The 16899-nt window shown below is 47.6% G+C and overlaps 1 protein-coding gene across 1 annotated transcript in view; it reads right to left on the bottom strand.

Moving 5' to 3' along the window:
* Window positions 1-5335: 5335 nt before the first annotated feature.
* alp3 (alkaline phosphatase 3) overlaps window positions 5336-16899 on the bottom strand; it is a 61199-nt gene continuing 49635 nt past the window's right edge. The window contains exon 11 of the mRNA XM_065024325.1: window positions 5336-5866. Coding sequence (XP_064880397.1) covers window positions 5553-5866 — 314 coding nt within the window. The 3' untranslated portion in view covers window positions 5336-5552. The remainder of the gene's footprint in view (window positions 5867-16899) is intronic.

The following is a 16899-nucleotide window of genomic DNA, read 5'->3' as shown; positions in this document are numbered from 1 at the left end:
TTCTGGTCTATCTAGAAATCTCTAAACTCAAAGATGAAAACAAAGTTTTACAGTCCAGTTCAATAAACAAACGACTTATTGCACATCTTAAATATCCCGTGCACAGGACTCTACAACTCACACCATTCGTTGTATGCAAAAATCAGGCGGTCTGGGACGTGCTTTTAGGATTAAACCCAAATGAAATAACTCTTACCAACTGACGTTTTGGAACCAATAAAGACGATTTTCGCTTCTCACACGAGTAGCTTAACCTACACCTGTTTTCATTCTGCAACAAAAGACCTGAGCGTACCTTATAGATCTGAAGTCTCTCCTGTCTCTCCCCGGAGTCTTCTCTGGGTTCCGCAAGGATACGGCGTGCTGCTCACAACCTAAGAGTGACACCGAGGGCGGGGAAAAGTCCAACCCGTTCTTCCAAGCTTTTTTGTTAATGCTTGGTTGCTTGTGAGTTCTGTATGTTCTATATGGCTTCTGTGTAGTCTTTGCGCGGTTTTATCATTACAATATTAATATCCAGTGTATTCTATCTGCCTGTAGCCAAACCTTGCCCCTCTCTCCCTACGTCACTGAGGGAAGGGTTGATGCCGGGGTTTCAGCACCACCGCGGCTGGACAGCGCACGTCTGCTTGGGCTCTGAGGCCGCGGCAGCAGCATTGGCTTCACGCTCCGCTGCTGGGGGTTCCCCCTCTTTGTCACACTCTAGTGAAATCCACACACCAGCACGGGGTCGTCCCGCGTTCTTCGTGTAGCTCTAGCCTAGTAGCGTCACTCGGCCTTGGCTAGCAGAGGAGTTGCAGGTTGCATTGGTACAAAAATCCCACGCGAAAACGGTTTTATACACCAGGCCGAGCTTCCACCTCCCTTTTCGCTCTACTTGAAGTGGAAAGATATCTGATTGGAGGATGTCACGGTGTAAGGACCAGCCTATTTCATAAAGGGTGAGGGGCTAGAAGTGGAGAGAGAATTAACTCGGGATTGATGTTCTCAATTAAAAGTTGCATTTCTCAGCAGATGCGATTTCAGTGAGGGCCTCTGATAGCCCACTGAGATAACGTATTGCAATTTATTAAACTCAACGCATTGATCTAACTCAACTCCCGTGGGTAGGATCTAGTTAAAGATGCAAGGCGTGATTAAAACGTTACAAGCTTTTAAAGATGAAAGCTTAAAATTGCCTTCCTTCAAAAATGCAACACTTAGGCATTTTCCCCAAAACGCAGTCTTTTCATGAATCCGGAATCAGGAGTACATTTAGGTTATTATGCTATTTGTGCCGACATCTTACGGACAAGAACCCCCCTACCCCTTCCTTCGTTATTCAGTGTGTGAAAAGACCTCGGTCTACGGCCAGCTGGCATGTGGTAAAGACCGTACATTGACATGGTTAAGCTATCAACCAATCACATTTATTTATAAAGCCTTTTTTTACAACAGTAGTTGTCACAAAGTGCTTATACAGAAACCGCCCCTAAAACCCCAGAGAGCAACGCAGATGTAGAAGCTCTTGGCTGGGAAAAACTCCCCAGAAAGGGCTTTATTGGGGCTTTATTGCATAGCCTATAGACCCTACTTAGCCTTGTTTTATACTCGGCAACGGGATGTACAGCGCATTCGGAAAGAATTCAGACCCCTTGACTTTTTCCACATTGTGTTACTTCACAGCCTTATTCTAAAATTGATTAAATAAACAAATGTCCTCATCCATCTACACACAATACGCCATAATGACAAAGCAAAGGGTTTTTGTTGCAAATGTATTAAAAATAAAAAACATAAATACCTTATTTATATACAGTACCAGTCAAAAGTTTGGAGTGTGCAAAGGTTGGCTACTTTGAAGAATCTAATATCTGAACACTTTTTTGGTTACTACATGATTCCATATGTGTTATTTCATACTTTTGATGTCTTCACTATTATTCTACAATGTAGAAAAGAGTAAAAATAAAGAAAACCCTTGAATGAGTAGGTGTTTAAAAACTTTTGACTGGTACTGTTTGTATTCAGACCTTTTGCCATGAGACTTGAAATTGGGCAGAGGTGCATCCTGTTTCCATTGATCCTTGAGATGTTTCTTCAACTTGATTGGAGTCCACCTGTGGTAAATTCAATTGATTAGACATTATTTGTAAAGGCACACACCTGTGTATATAAGGTACCACAGTTGACAGTGCCTGTCAGAGCAAAAACCAAGCCATGAGGTGAAAGGAATTGCACAGAGACAGGGTTGTGTCGAGGCACATATCTGGGGAAGGGTACCAAAACATTTCTGCAGTATTAAAGGTCCCCAAGAACACAGTGCCCTCCATCATTTTTAAAACCAAGACTCTTCCTAGAGCTGGCCCGCCTGGCCAAACTGAGTAATCAGGGGAGAAGGGCTTTGGTCAAAGAAGTGACCAAGCAGCCAATGGTCACTCTGACAGAGCTCCAGAGTTCCTCTGTGGAGAGGGGAGAACCTTCCAGAAGGACAACCATCTCTGCATCACTCCACCAATCAGGCCTTTATGGTAGAGTGGCCAGATGGAAGCCACTCCTCAGTAAAAGGCACATGACAGCCCAATTGGAGTTTGCCAAAAGGCACCTAATGGACTCTCAGACCATGAGAAACAAGATTCTCTGGTCTGATGAAGCAAAGATTGAACTCTTTGGCCTGAAAGCCAAGTGTCACGTCTGGAGGAAACCTGGCACCACCCCTTCGGTGAAGCATGGTGGTGGCAGCATTGTGCTGTGGGGATGTTTTTCAGCGTCAGGGACTGGGAGACTTGTCAGGATTGAGGGAAAGATGATCAGAGCAAAGTACAGAGAGATCTTTGATGGCAACCTGCTCTAGACCACTCAGGACCTCAGACTGGTGTAAAGGTTCCCCTTCCAACAGGACAACGACCCTAAGCACACAGCCAAGACAACGCAGCAGTGGCTTTGGGACAAGTTTCTGAATGTCCTTGAGTGGCCCAGCCAATTGAACATCTCTGGAGTGACATGAAGATAGCTATGCAGCAACGCTCCCCATCTAACCTGACAGAGCTTGAGAGGATCTGCAGAGAATAATACAAGAAACTCCCCAAATATAGGTGTGCCAAGCTTGTAGTGTCATACCCAAGAAGACTCAAGGCTGTAATCGCTGCAAAAGGTGCTTCAACAATTTTTTTAGTAAAGGGTCTGAATACTTATGTAAATGTGATATTTCAGTTTGCAAACATTTCTAAAAAAGGTTTTTGCTTTGTCATTATGTGGTATTGTGTGTAGATTGATTAGGCTAAAGAACACTTTTAATCAATTTTAGAATAAGGCTTTAATGTAATAAAATATGCCAAAGTAGGCCTATTCATATGATGAGATCACGGCTGTTCAGACCTACGCAGCACGATAGACAGACACACTAAAAATAAAAGGTTGCTTGAGGAGTTTTTGAAACTATGGGGGAACCCCTATGAGTTCTTCAAGAACCCTTTAAAACCCCCATTAATGGTTCCACAAAGGACGTTTTGGTGTTCATTTTTATTAGTAATAATCAGCAAAAATAACAACAATAACACAATCTTTTAGTTGTCCTAGTTGATTTTAGAGGCAAAGCAGCATTTTAAAAAACAGGTACCCTCCCAGCCCAAAGTCCAATACGTATGTCCTCTGGCATGTTGATGGCCTTTGTCGGTTATCCATAGCCAGAATGATTTTGCAGTGCATGGTGATCGAACAGGTCACTTTTGACAACGGTATTCATACCTAGATGCCTCGGGGATCTTCATTGAAGAGGTAGGAGGAGGAAGATGGCTGCTGTGACAGAGTCCTCTAAGGTTTTAGATTCATTCAAATTATTTGTAGATGATACATGTGATCTGCATAACATTATGAGACAAACCAATACCAATGATATATACCTTTGTGTGCCTCCTGGTCAGTATACCTGCAGACACATGCAAATAAGTGAGCCAGCCATTCAGTAATCTGCACCCAATGCAGCTTTAACATATTCTTACATATTCTTACCTCTTTGTTGATTCCTATCAATTGAATTGGCCATTTTCAGAATTTCTAAAAAGGGAGAAAGTGTGAAATAACACAACCATTTGCATAAATATGAAAAGATGGATGGTATAATCATAAAAGGAGAAACCTTATCTTACATTTAGGAGATCTTTACATTTTTCAGTGAAGTGCGTGCACCTGCTGTCTTATCAAATTCAAACTGTTTAAGCTGGTCAGTTAGGTTCCTGCAAGAACCCCCAATAACTAAAGAGGTTCCTCGATTAACCCCACCTCCTATGGGGTTCTTGGAATAATCTTTTGTGGCAATATTTCAGTGCCAAGAACCCTAAGGTTCTTCAGGAAACGTTGAGGACATTAGAAGGACCCTTGTTGAACCCCTCATGTTTTAAATGTAGAAGCTCGTTGTGTTTTTTACCTCGTTACCCCTTTCCCCGTCCCTTGATACATATTGTCCTACCTGTCCAATACCATACACCCACCGTTGCGCAATCTGTCTCGATTTCGCAACATTTCAAATTTGCAGCAACCTGTATATCACACACAACATGCCGCAGAGCTGTTTCCCTTGTGTTCTAGCGGCACCAAAAGGCGGTATTGTGTAACAACAGCTGAGTCGAGAAAAGGCATGTTGCGCGGTGTAGCGGAATGATGCGGCTTGAAACCAGACGCACAATATATATTTGCTTAGGCTATATTGCAAATCAATTAATAGCTCAAGGATCCAACTAACTATTGTAATATGCTCAATGAATTGTCAAGGCTTGGCTGAGATAGCAGTTGGATCATTACAATAGGAAAGGATGGCGTATCGACTTCACAAAACACACAAGACGTCTACAGATTATTTCCATTGTGGTCCTTTTATTTGCTCGACAAGTAGCCTACGCGAATAGTGGATTATCCAATTACACATAAATACAATGGCAATAGTTTTAAGGGTGTCAACAACTACAAGGAAATTACCTGATGCTTTTTTAAAAAGAGACAATTGGGTGCAACGAGGGTCCGGTCACTCGTAATAGCCAAACTCTGCAACAGCTGTACACAATAATTACAATAATCTGTCATTATGGGACGGAAATATGTGATCTTTAAATATTGTGCATTATTAATGGGCTGCTGTAGTAATGTCATCAAACAGTTGCAGGCCTCGATCCTCAATTAGCGACACAGATATTAGAATAGGAGATCAAACGGCTTTGGCCGCCAGGAGGGAACTAGTCATTCCCCAATCCTAATCCTTCTATGGTTTCATCACACTGCTAAATAGGCCTATAGCATTTTTCTCGGACTAACCAATGTATTATTATTGACTCAGAGCTGAAATGAAGACAAAGTTGGCAGAACGGTTATCTTCTAGTCCATATACTTTTTATTAGCGACAAATATATTATTTATTTAAATATAAACATGTACAAATCAGGAGTATTGTCATAATTTACATAATTTGACAAAATCATTTTGGCACAGAGCACTTTTTTGTTGAAGAGGAGTAGCAAAACAAATGGACCTCTTTCATTCTCTCTTTCTGTCCCTCCCTCTTCTCCACCTCCACCAGTCTCTCAGTGCAGCACGGCAGCCAGTAGGGCAGTAACCAGAGAGATGGAGGATACCTGGGATGGTGCACTGTTCCTATCATCATCAGTAGCAGTGACGAGGATCCTCTTGGTATTGGTGTGTTGAGGTCTACTTTCACAGTGCCTGAGGTCCCGTCCCACACAGCCAGCATAGGCCATGGCATGGGCCAGGTAACTCTGCTCCTGGACCCCGTGGAAGAGGTGGGCCATGGGGCCGCGGGCCAGCACTGCCACATCTTCCCCACCATGGGTCTCTGTGTCCAGGGGCACCGCAGACAGCTGCACGTAGTCCTTCGACTCTGACCAAGGTGAATAAATATGTGAATATGGACTGGAGAGATAAACATTCTGCAGGAGCGATATTTATCAAGAAGGTCACAGGACAAGGAAGGAGTGTACAGAGAGGAAAGCCACAGGACAAGGAAGGAGTGTACAGAGAGGAAAGCCACAGGACAAGGAAGGAGTGTACAGAGAGGAAAGCTACAGGACAAGGAAGGAGTGTACAGAGAGGAAAGCCACAGGACAAGGAAGGAGTGTACAGAGAGGAAAGCCACAGGACAAGGGAGGAGAGAACAGAGAGGAAAGCCACAGGACAAGGAAGGAGTGTACAGAGAAGAAAGCCACAGGACAAGGAAGGAGTGCACAGAGAGGAAAGCTACAGGACAAGGAAGGAGTGTACAGAGAGGAAAGCTAAAGGACAAGGAAGGAATGTACAGAGAGGAAAGCTACAGGACAAGGAAGGAGTGTACAGAGAGGAAAGCCACAGGACAAGGAAGGAGTGTACAGAGAGGAAAGCCACAGGACAAGGAAGGAGTGTACAGAGAGGAAAGCCACAGGACAAGGAAGGAGTGTACAGAGAGGAAAGCCACAGGACAAGGGAGGAGAGAACAGAGAGGAAAGCCACAGGACAAGGAAGGAGTGTACAGAGAGGAAAGCCACAGGACAAGGAAGGAGTGTACAGAGAGGAAAGCCACAGGACAAGGAAGGAGTGTACAGAGAGGAAAGCCACAGGACAAGGAAGGAGTGTACAGAGAGGAAAGCCACAGGACAAGGGAGGAGAGAACAGAGAGGAAAACCACAGGACAAGGAAGGAGTGTACAGAGAGGAAAGCCACAGGACAAGGAAGGAGTGTACAGAGAGGAATGCTACAGGACAAGGAAGGAGTGTACAGAGAGGAAAGCCACAGGACAAGGAAGGAGTGTACAGAGAGGAAAGCCACAGGACAAGGAAGGAGTGTACAGAGAGGAAAGCTACAGGACAAGGAAGGAGTGTACAGAGAGGAAAGCTACAGGACAAGGAAGGAGTGTACAGGGAGGAAAGCTACAGGACAAGGAAGGAATGTACAGAGAGGAAAGGTACAGGACAAGGAAGGAGTGTACAGAGAGGAAAGCTACAGGACAAGGAAGGAGTGTACAGAGAGGAAAGCTACAGGACAAGGAAGGAATGTACAGAGAGGAAAGCTACAGGACAAGGAAGGAGTGTACAGAGAGGAAAGCTACAGGACAAGGAAGGAATGTACAGAGAGGAAAGCTACAGGACAAGGAAGGAGTGTACAGAGAGGAAAGCTACAGGACAAGGAAGGAGTGTACAGAGAGGAAAGCTACAGGACAAGGAAGGAGTGTACAGAGAGGAAAGCTACAGGACAAGGAAGGAGTGTACAGAGAGGAAAGCCACAGGACAAGGAAAGAGTGTACAGAGAGGAAAGCTACAGGACAGGACACGGAAGGAGTGTACAGAGAGGAAAGCTACAGGACAAGGAAGGAGTGTACAGAGAGGAAAGCTACAGGACAAGGACAGAGAGAAAGTACAGAGAGGAAATCTACAGGACAAGGAAGGAGTGTACAGAGAGGAAAGCTACAGGACAAGGAAGGAGTGTACAGAGAGGAAAGCCACAGGACAAGGAAGGAGTGTACAGAGAGGAAAGCCACAGGACAAGGAAGGAGTGTACAGAGAGGAAAGCCACAGGACAAGGAAGGAGTGTACAGAGAGGAAAGCCACAGGACAAGGGAGGAGAGAACAGAGAGGAAAGCCACAGGACAAGGAAGGAGTGTACAGAGAGGAAAGCCACAGGACAAGGGAGGAGAGAACAGAGAGGAAAGCCACAGGACAAGGAAGGAGTGTACAGAGAGGAAAGCCACAGGACAAGGAAGGAGTGTACAGAGAGGAAAGCTACAGGACAAGGAAGGAGTGTACAGAGAGGAAAGCCACAGGACAAGGAAGGAGTGTACAGAGAGGAAAGCCACAGGACAAGGGAGGAGAGAACAGAGAGGAAAGCCACAGGACAAGGAAGGAGTGTACAGAGAGGAAAGCCACAGGACAAGGAAGGAGTGTACAGAGAGGAAAGCCACAGGACAAGGAAGGAGTGTACAGAGAGGAAAGCTACAGGACAAGGAAGGAGTGTACAGAGAGGAAAGCCACAGGACAAGGAAGGAGTGTACAGAGAGGAAAGCCACAGGACAAGGAAGGAGTGTACAGAGAGGAAAGCCACAGGACAAGGAAGGAGTGTACAGAGAGGAAAGCCACAGGACAAGGAAGGAGTGTACAGAGAGGAAAGCCACAGGACAAGGAAGGAGTGTACAGAGAGGAAAGCCACAGGACAAGGAAGGAGTGTACAGAGAGGAAAGCCACAGGACAAGGAAGGAGTGTACAGAGAGGAAAGCTACAGGACAAGGAAGGAGTGTACAGAGAGGAAAGCCACAGGACAAGGAAGGAGTGTACAGAGAGGAAAGCCACAGGACAAGGAAGGAGTGTACAGAGAGGAAAGCCAGGACAGGACAAGGAAGGAGTGTACAGAGAGGAAAGCCACAGGACAAGGAAGGAGTGTACAGAGAGGAAAGCCACAGGACAAGGAAGGAGTGTACAGAGAGGAAAGCCACAGGACAAGGAAGGAGTGTACAGAGAGGAAAGCCACAGGACAAGGAAGGAGTGTACAGAGAGGAAAGCCACAGGACAAGGAAAGGAAGGAAAGCCACAGGAGTGAAGGAGAGAGGAAAGCCACAGGACAAGGAAGGAGTGTACAGAGAGGAAAGCCACAGGACAAGGAAGGAGTGTACAGAGAGGAAAGCTACAGGACAAGGAAGGAGGACAGAGAGGAAAGCTACAGGACAAGGAAGGAGTGTACAGAGAGGAAAGCTACAGGACAAGGAAGGAGTGTACAGAGAGGAAAGCCACAGGACAAGGAAGGAGTGTACAGAGAGGAAAGCCACAGGACAAGGAAGGGGTGTACAGAGAGGAAAGCTACAGGACAAGGAAGGAGTGTACAGAGAGGAAAGCTACAGACAAGGAAGGTACAGAGAGGAAAGCCACAGGACAAGGGAAGGAATGTACAGAGAGGAAAGCTACAGGACAAGGAAGGAGTGTACAGAGAGGAAAGCACAGGACAAGGAAGGAGTGTACACAGAGAGGAAAGCTACAGGACAAGGAAGGAGTGTACAGAGAGGAAAGCTACAGGACAAGGAAGGAGTGTACAGAGAGGAAAGCTACAGGACAAGGAAGGAGTGTACAGAGAGGAAAGCTACAGGACAAGGAAGGAGTGTACAGAGAGGAAAGCTACAGGACAAGGAAGGAGTGTACAGAGAGGAAAGCTACAGGACAAGGAAGGAGTGTACAGAGAGGAAAGCCACAGGACAAGGAAGGAGTGTACAGAGAGGAAAGCTACAGGACAAGGAAGGAGTGTACAGAGAGGAAAGCCACAGGACAAGGAAGGAGTGTACAGAGAGGAAAGCTACAGGACAAGGACAAAGGAGTGTACAGAGAGGAAAGCCACAGGACAAGGAAGGAGTGTACAGAGAGGAAAGCCACAGGACAAGGAAGGAGCTACAGGACAAGGAAGAGAGGAAAGCCACAGGACAAGGAAGGAGTGTACAGAGAGGAGCCACAGGACAAGGAAGGAGTGTACAGAGAGGACAACAGGGAAGGAGGAACAGAGAGGAAAGCCACAGGACAAGGAAGGAGTGTACAGAGAGGAAAGCCACAGGACAAGGAAGGAGTGAGAACAGAGAGGAAAGCCACAGGACAAGGAAGGAGTGTACAGACAAGGAGGAAAGCCACAGGACAAGGAAGGAGTGTACAGAGAGGAAAGCCACAGGACAAGGAAGGAGTGTACAGAGAGGAAAGCCACAGGACAAGGAAGGAGTGTACAGAGAGGAAAGCCACAGGACAAGGAAGGAGTGTACAGAGAGGAAAGCCACAGGACAAGGAAGGAGTGTACAGAGGAAAGCCACAGGACAAGGAAGGAGTGTACAGAGAGGAAAGCCACAGGACAAGGAAGGAGTGTACAGAGAGGAAAGCCACAGGACAAGGAAGGAGTGTACAGAGAGGAAAGCCACAGGACAGGACAAGGGACAGGAGGAAGTGTACAGAGAGGAAAGCCACAGGACAAGGAAGGAGTGTACAGAGAGGAAAGCCACAGGACAAGGGAGGAGAGAACAGAGAGGAAAGCCACAGGACAAGGAAGGAGTGTACAGAGAGGAAAGCCACAGGACAAGGAAGGAGTGTACAGAGAGGAAAGCTACAGGACAAGGAAGGAGTGTACAGAGAGGAAAGCTACAGGACAAGGAAGGAGTGTACAGAGAGGAAAGCCACAGGACAAGGAAGGAGTGTACAGAGAGGAAAGCTACAGGACAAGGAAGGAGTGTACAGAGAGGAAAGCTACAGGACAAGGAAGGAGTGTACAGAGAGGAAAGCTACAGGACAAGGAAGGAGTGTACAGAGAGGAAAGCCACAGGACAAGGAAGGAGTGTACAGAGAGGAAAGCCACAGGACAAGGAAGGAGTGTACAGAGAGGAAAGCCACAGGACAAGGAAGGAGTGTACAGCCACAGGACAAGGAAAGCCAGAGAGGAAAGCTACAGGACAAGGAAGGAGTGTACAGAGAGGAAAGCCACAGGACAAGGAAGGAGTGTACAGAGAGGAAAGCCACAGGACAAGGAAGGAGTGTACAGAGAGGAAAGCCACAGGACAAGGAAAGGAGAGGAGCCACAGGACAAGGAAGGAGTACAGAGAGGAAAGCCACAGGACAAGGAAGGAGTGTACAGAGAGGAAAGCCACAGGACAAGGAAGGAGTGTACAGAGAGGAAAGCCACAGGACAAGGAAGGAGTGTACAGAGAGGAAAGCCACAGGACAAAGGAAGGAGTGTACAGAGAGGAAAGCCACAGGACAAGGAAGGAGTGTACAGAGAGGAAAGCTACAGGACAAGGAAGGAGTGTACAGAGAGGAAAAGCCACAGGACAAGGAAGGAGTGTACAGAGAGGAAAGCTACAGGACAAGGAAGGAGTGTACACAGAGGAAAGCTACAGGACAAGGAAGGAGTGTACAGAGAGGAAAGCTACAGGACAAGGAAGGAGTGTACAGAGAGGAAAGCTACAGGACAAGGAAGGAGAGAGTGTACAGAGAGGAAAGCTACAGGACAAGGAAGGAGTGTACAGAGAGGAAAGCTACAGGACAAGGAAGGAGTGTACAGAGAGGAAAGCTACAGGACAAGGAAGGAGTGTACAGAGAGGAAAGCTACAGGACAAGGAAGGAGTGGACAGAAGGAGGAAGGAAAGCCACAGGACAAGGAAGGAGTGTACAGAGAGGAAAGCTACAGGACAAGGAAGGAGTGTACAGAGAGGAAAGCCACAGGACAAGGAAGGAGTGTACAGAGAGGAAAGCCACAGGACAAGGAAGGAGTGTACAGAGAGGAAAGCCACAGGACAAGGAAGGAGTGTACAGAGAGGAAAGCTACAGGACAAGGAAGGAGTGTACAGAGAGGAAAGCCTACAGGACAAGGAAGGAGTGTACAGAGAGGAAAGCCACAGGACAAGGAAGGAGTGTACAGAGAGGGAAAGCCACAGGACAAGGAAGGAATGTACAGAGAGGAAAGCTACAGGACAAGGAAGGAGTGTACAGAGAGGAAAGCCACAGGACAAGGAAGGAGTGTACAGAGAGGAAAGCTACAGGACAAGGAAGGAGTGTACAGAGAGGAAAGCTACAGGACAAGGAAGGAGTGTACAGAGAGGAAAGCCACAGGACAAGGAAGGAGTGTACAGAGAGGAAAGCCACAGGACAAGGAAGGAGTGTACAGAGGAAAGCCACAGGACAAGGAAGGAGTGTACAGAGAGGAAAGCCACAGGACAAGGAAGGAGTGTACAGAGAGGAAAGCCACAGGACAAGGAAGGAGTGTACAGAGAGGAAAGCCACAGGACAAGGAAGGAGTGTACAGAGAGGAAAGCTACAGGACAAGGAAGGAGTGTACAGAGAGGAAAGCTACAGGACAAGGAAGGAGTGTACAGAGAGGAAAGCTACAGGACAAGGAAGGAGTGTACAGAGAGGGAAAGCTACAGGACAAGGAAGGAGTGTACAGAGAGGAAAGCTACAGGACAAGGAAGGAGTGTACAGAGAGGAAAGCTACAGGACAAGGAAGGAGAGTACAGAGAGGAAAGCTACAGGACAAGGAAGGAGAGTACAGAGAGGAAAGCTACAGGACAAGGAAGGAGTGTACAGAGAGGAAAGCTACAGGACAAGGAAGGAGTGTACAGAGAGGAAAGCTACAGGACAAGGAAGGAGTGTACAGAGAGGAAAGCCACAGGACAAGGAAGGAGTGTACAGAGAGGAAAGCCACAGGACAAGGAAGGAGTGTACAGAGAGGAAAGCTACAGGACAAGGAAGGAGTGTACAGAGAGGAAAGCTACAGGACAGGACAGAGAGAAAAGGACAAGGAAGGAGTGTACAGAGAGGAAAGCCACAGGACAAGGAAGGAAGTGTACAGAGAGGAAAGCCACAGGACAAGGAAGGAGTGTACAGAGGAAAGCTACAGGACAAGGAAGGAGTGTACAGAGAGGAAAGCTACAGGACAAGGAAGGAGTGTACAGAGAGGAAAGCTACAGGACAAGGAAGGAGTGTACAGAGAGGAAAGCTACAGGACAAGGAAGGAGTGTACAGAGAGGAAAGCTACAGGACAAGGAAGGAGTGTACAGAGAGGAAAGCCACAGGACAAGGAAGGAGTGTACAGAGAGGAAAGCCACAGGACAAGGAAGGAGTGTACAGAGAGGAAAGCCACAGGACAAGGAAGGAGTGTACAGAGAGGAAAGCCACAGGACAAGGAAGGAGTGTACAGAGAGGAAAGCCACAGGACAAGGAAGGAGTGTACAGAGAGGAAAGCCACAGGACAAGGAAGGGTGTACAGAGAGGAAAGCCACAGGACAAGGAAGGAGTGTACAGAGAGGAAAGCCACAGGACAAGGAAGGAGTGTACAGAGACAGAGGAGTGTACAGAGAGGAAAGCCACAGGACAAGGAAGGAGTGTACAGAGAGGAAAGCCACAGGACAAGGAAGGAGTACAGGACAGGAGTGAGGAAAGCCACAGGACAAGGAAGGAGTGTACAGAGAGGAAAGCCACAGGACAAGGAAGGAGTGTACAGAGAGGAAAGCACAGGACAAGGAAGGAGTGTACAGAGAGGAAAGCTACAGGACAAGGAAGGAGTGTACAGAGAGGAAAGCACAGGACAAGGAAGGAGTGTACAGAGAGGAAAGCTACAGGACAAGGAAGGAGTGTACAGAGAGGAAAGCCACAGGACAAGGAAGGAGTGTACAGAGAGGAAAGCTACAGGACAAGGAAGGAGTGTACAGAGGAAAGCTACAGGACAAAGGAGTGTACAGAGGAAAGCTACAGGACAAGGAAGGAGTGTACAGAGAGGAAAGCCACAGGACAAGGAAGGAGTGTACAGAGAGGAAAGCCACAGGACAAGGAAGGAGTGTACAGAGAGGAAAGCCACAGGACAAGGAAGGAGTGTACAGAGAGGAAAGCCACAGGACAAGGAAGGAGTGTACAGAGAGGAAAGCCACAGGACAAGGAAGGAGTGTACAGAGAGGAAAGCCACAGGACAAGGAAGGAGTGTACAGAGAGGAAAGCTACAGGACAAGGAAGGAGTGTACAGAGAGGAAAGCTACAGGACAAGGAAGGAGTGTACAGAGAGGAAAGCCACAGGACAAGGAAGGAGTGTACAGAGAGGAAAGCTACAGGACAAGGAAGGAGTGTACAGGACAAGGAGGAAAGCTACAGGACAGGACAAGGAAGGAGTGTACAGAGAGGAAAGCTACAGGACAAGGAAGGAGTGTACAGAGAGGAAAGCTACAGGACAAGGAAGGAGTGTACAGAGAGGAAAGCTACAGGACAAGGAAGGAGTGTACAGAGAGGAAAGCTACAGGACAAGGAAGGAGTGTACAGAGAGGAAAGCTACAGGACAAGGAAGGAGTGTACAGAGAGGAAAGCTACAGGACAAGGAAGGAGTGTACAGAGAGGAAAGCTACAGGACAAGGAAGGAGTGTACAGAGAGGAAAGCTACAGGACAAGGAAGGAATGTACAGAGAGGAAAGCTACAGGGCAAGGAAGGAGTGTACAGAGAGGAAAGCCACAGGACAAGGAAGGAGTGTACAGAGAGGAAAGCCACAGGACAAGGAAGGAGTGTACAGAGAGGAAAGCCACAGGACAAGGAAGGAGTGTACAGAGAGGAAAGCCACAGGACAAGGAAGGAGTGTACAGAGAGGAAAGCTACAGGACAAGGAAGGAGTGTACAGAGAGGAAAGCTACAGGACAAGGAAGGAGTGTACAGAGAGGAAAGCCACAGGACAAGGAAGGAGTGTACAGAGAGGAAAGCCACAGGACAAGGAAGGAGTGTACAGAGAGGAAAGCCACAGGACAAGGAAGGAGTGTACAGAGAGGAAAGCTACAGGACAAGGAAGGAGTGTACAGAGGAAAGCCACAGGACAAGGAAGGAATGTACAGAGAGGTACAGGACAAGGAAGGAGTGTACAGAGAGGAAAGCACAGGACAAGGAAGGAGTGTACAGAGAGGAAAGCCACAGGACAAGGAAGGAGTGTACAGAGAGGAAAGCCACAGGACAAGGAAGGAGTGTACAGAGAGGAAAGCTACAGGACAAGGAAGGAGTGTACAGAGAGGAAAGCTACAGGACAAGGAAGGAGAGTACAGAGAGGAAAGCTACAGGACAAGGAAGGAGTGTACAGAGAGGAAAGCTACAGGACAAGGAAGGAGTGTACAGAGAGGAAAGCCACAGGACAAGGAAGGAGTGTACAGAGAGGAAAGCTACAGGACAAGGAAGGAGTGTACAGAGAGGAAAGCTACAGGACAAGGAAGGAGTGTACAGAGAGGAAAGCTACAGGACAAGGAAGGAGTGTACAGAGAGGAAAGCTACAGGACAAGGAAGGAGTGTACAGAGAGGAAAGCTACAGGACAAGGAAGGAGTGTACAGAGAGGAAAGCTACAGGACAAGGAAGGAGTGTACAGAGAGGAAAGCTACAGGACAAGGAAGGAGTGTACAGAGAGGAAAGCTACAGGACAAGGAAGGAGTGTACAGAGAGGAAAGCTACAGGACAAGGAAGGAGTGTACAGAGAGGAAAGCTACAGGACAAGGAAGGAGTGTACAGAGAGAAAGACAGGACAAGGAAGGAGTGTACAGAGAGGAAAGCCACAGGACAAGGAAGGAGTGTACAGAGGAAAGCTACAGGACAAGGAAGGAGTGTACAGAGAGGAAAGCCACAGGACAAGGAAGGAGTGTACAGAGAGGAAAGCCACAGGACAAGGAAGGAGTGTACAGAGAGGAAAGCTACAGGACAAGGAAGGAGAAAGCTACAGGACAAGGAAGGAGAGAGGAAAGCTACAGGACAAGGAAGGAGTGTACAGAGAGGAAAGCTACAGGACAAGGAAGGAGTGTACAGAGAGGAAAGCTACAGGACAAGGAAGGAGTGTACAGAGAGGAGCTACAGGACAAGGAAGGAGTGTACAGAGAGGAAAGCCACAGGACAAGGAAGGAGTGTACAGAGAGGAAAGCCACAGGACAAGGAAGGAGGACAGAGAGGAAAGCACAGGTACAGGACAAGGAAGGAAGGTGTACAGAGAGGAAAGCCACAGGACAAGGAAGGAGTGTACAGAGAGGAAAGCCACAGGACAAGGAAGGAGTGTACAGAGCTACAGGAAAGCCACAGGACAAGGAAGGAGTGTACAGAGAGGAAAGCCACAGGACAAGGAAGGAGTGTACAGAGAGGAAAGCCACAGGACAAGGAAGGAGTGTACAGAGAGGAAAGCCACAGGACAAGGAAGGAGTGTACAGAGAGGAAAGCCACAGGACAAGGAAGGAGTGTACAGAGAGGAAAGCACAGGACAAGGAAGGAGTGTACAGAGAGGAAAGCCACAGGACAAGGAAGGAGTGTACAGAGAGGAAAGCTACAGGACAAGGAAGGAGTGTACAGAGAGGAAAGCTACAGGACAAGGAAGGAGTGTACAGAGAGGAAAGCTACAGGACAAGGAAGGAGTGTACAGAGAGGAAAGCTACAGGACAAGGAAGGAGTGTACAGAGAGGAAAGCCACAGGACACAGAGAGGGAGGACAAGAAGGAGTGTACAGAGAGGAAAGCCACAGGACAAGGAAGGAGTGTACAGAGAGGAAAGCTACAGGACAAGGAAGGAGTGTACAGAGAGGAAAGCCACAGGACAAGGAAGGAGTGTACAGAGAGGAAAGCCACAGGACAAGGAAGGAGGTACAGAGAGGAAAGCCACAGGACAAGGAAGGAGTGTACAGAGAGGAAAGCCACAGGACAAGGAAGGAGTGTACAGAGAGGAAAGCCACAGGACAAGGAAGGAGTGTACAGAGAGGAAAGCCACAGGACAAGGAAGGAGTGTACAGAGAGGAAAGCTACAGGACAAGGAAGGTACAGTGTACAGAGGAAAGCTACAGGACAAGGAAGGAGTGTACAGAGAGGAAAGCTACAGGACAAGGAAGGAGTGTACAGAGAGGAAAGCCACAGGACAAGGAAGGAGTGTACAGAGAGGAAAGCTACAGGACAAGGAAGGAGTGTACAGAGAGGAAAGCTACAGGACAAGGAAGGAGTGTACAGAGAGGAAAGCTACAGGACAAGGAAGGAGTGTACAGAGAGGAAAGCTACAGGACAAGGAAGGAGTGTACAGAGAGGAAAGCTACAGGACAAGGAAGGAGTGTACAGAGAGGAAAGCTACAGGACAAGGAAGGAGTGTACAGAGAGGAAAGCTACAGGACAAGGAAGGAGTGTACAGAGAGGAAAGCCACAGGACAAGGAAGGAGTGTACAGAGAGGAAAGCCACAGGACAAGGAAGGAATGTACAGAGAGGAAAGCTACAGGACAAGGAAGGAGTGTACAGAGAGGAAAGCTACAGGACAAGGAAGGAGTGTACAGAGAGGAAAGCTACAGGACAAGGAAGGAGTGTACAGAGAGGAAAGCCACAGGACAAGGAAGGAGTGTACAGAGAGGAAAGCCACAGGGACAAGGAAGGAATGTACAGAGAGGAAAGCTACAGGACAAGGA

This window comes from Oncorhynchus nerka, linkage group LG11, assembly GCF_034236695.1.
Source record: "Oncorhynchus nerka isolate Pitt River linkage group LG11, Oner_Uvic_2.0, whole genome shotgun sequence".
NCBI lineage: Eukaryota > Metazoa > Chordata > Actinopteri > Salmoniformes > Salmonidae > Oncorhynchus > Oncorhynchus nerka.
This window is presented reverse-complemented; position numbering and strand designations above follow the sequence as displayed.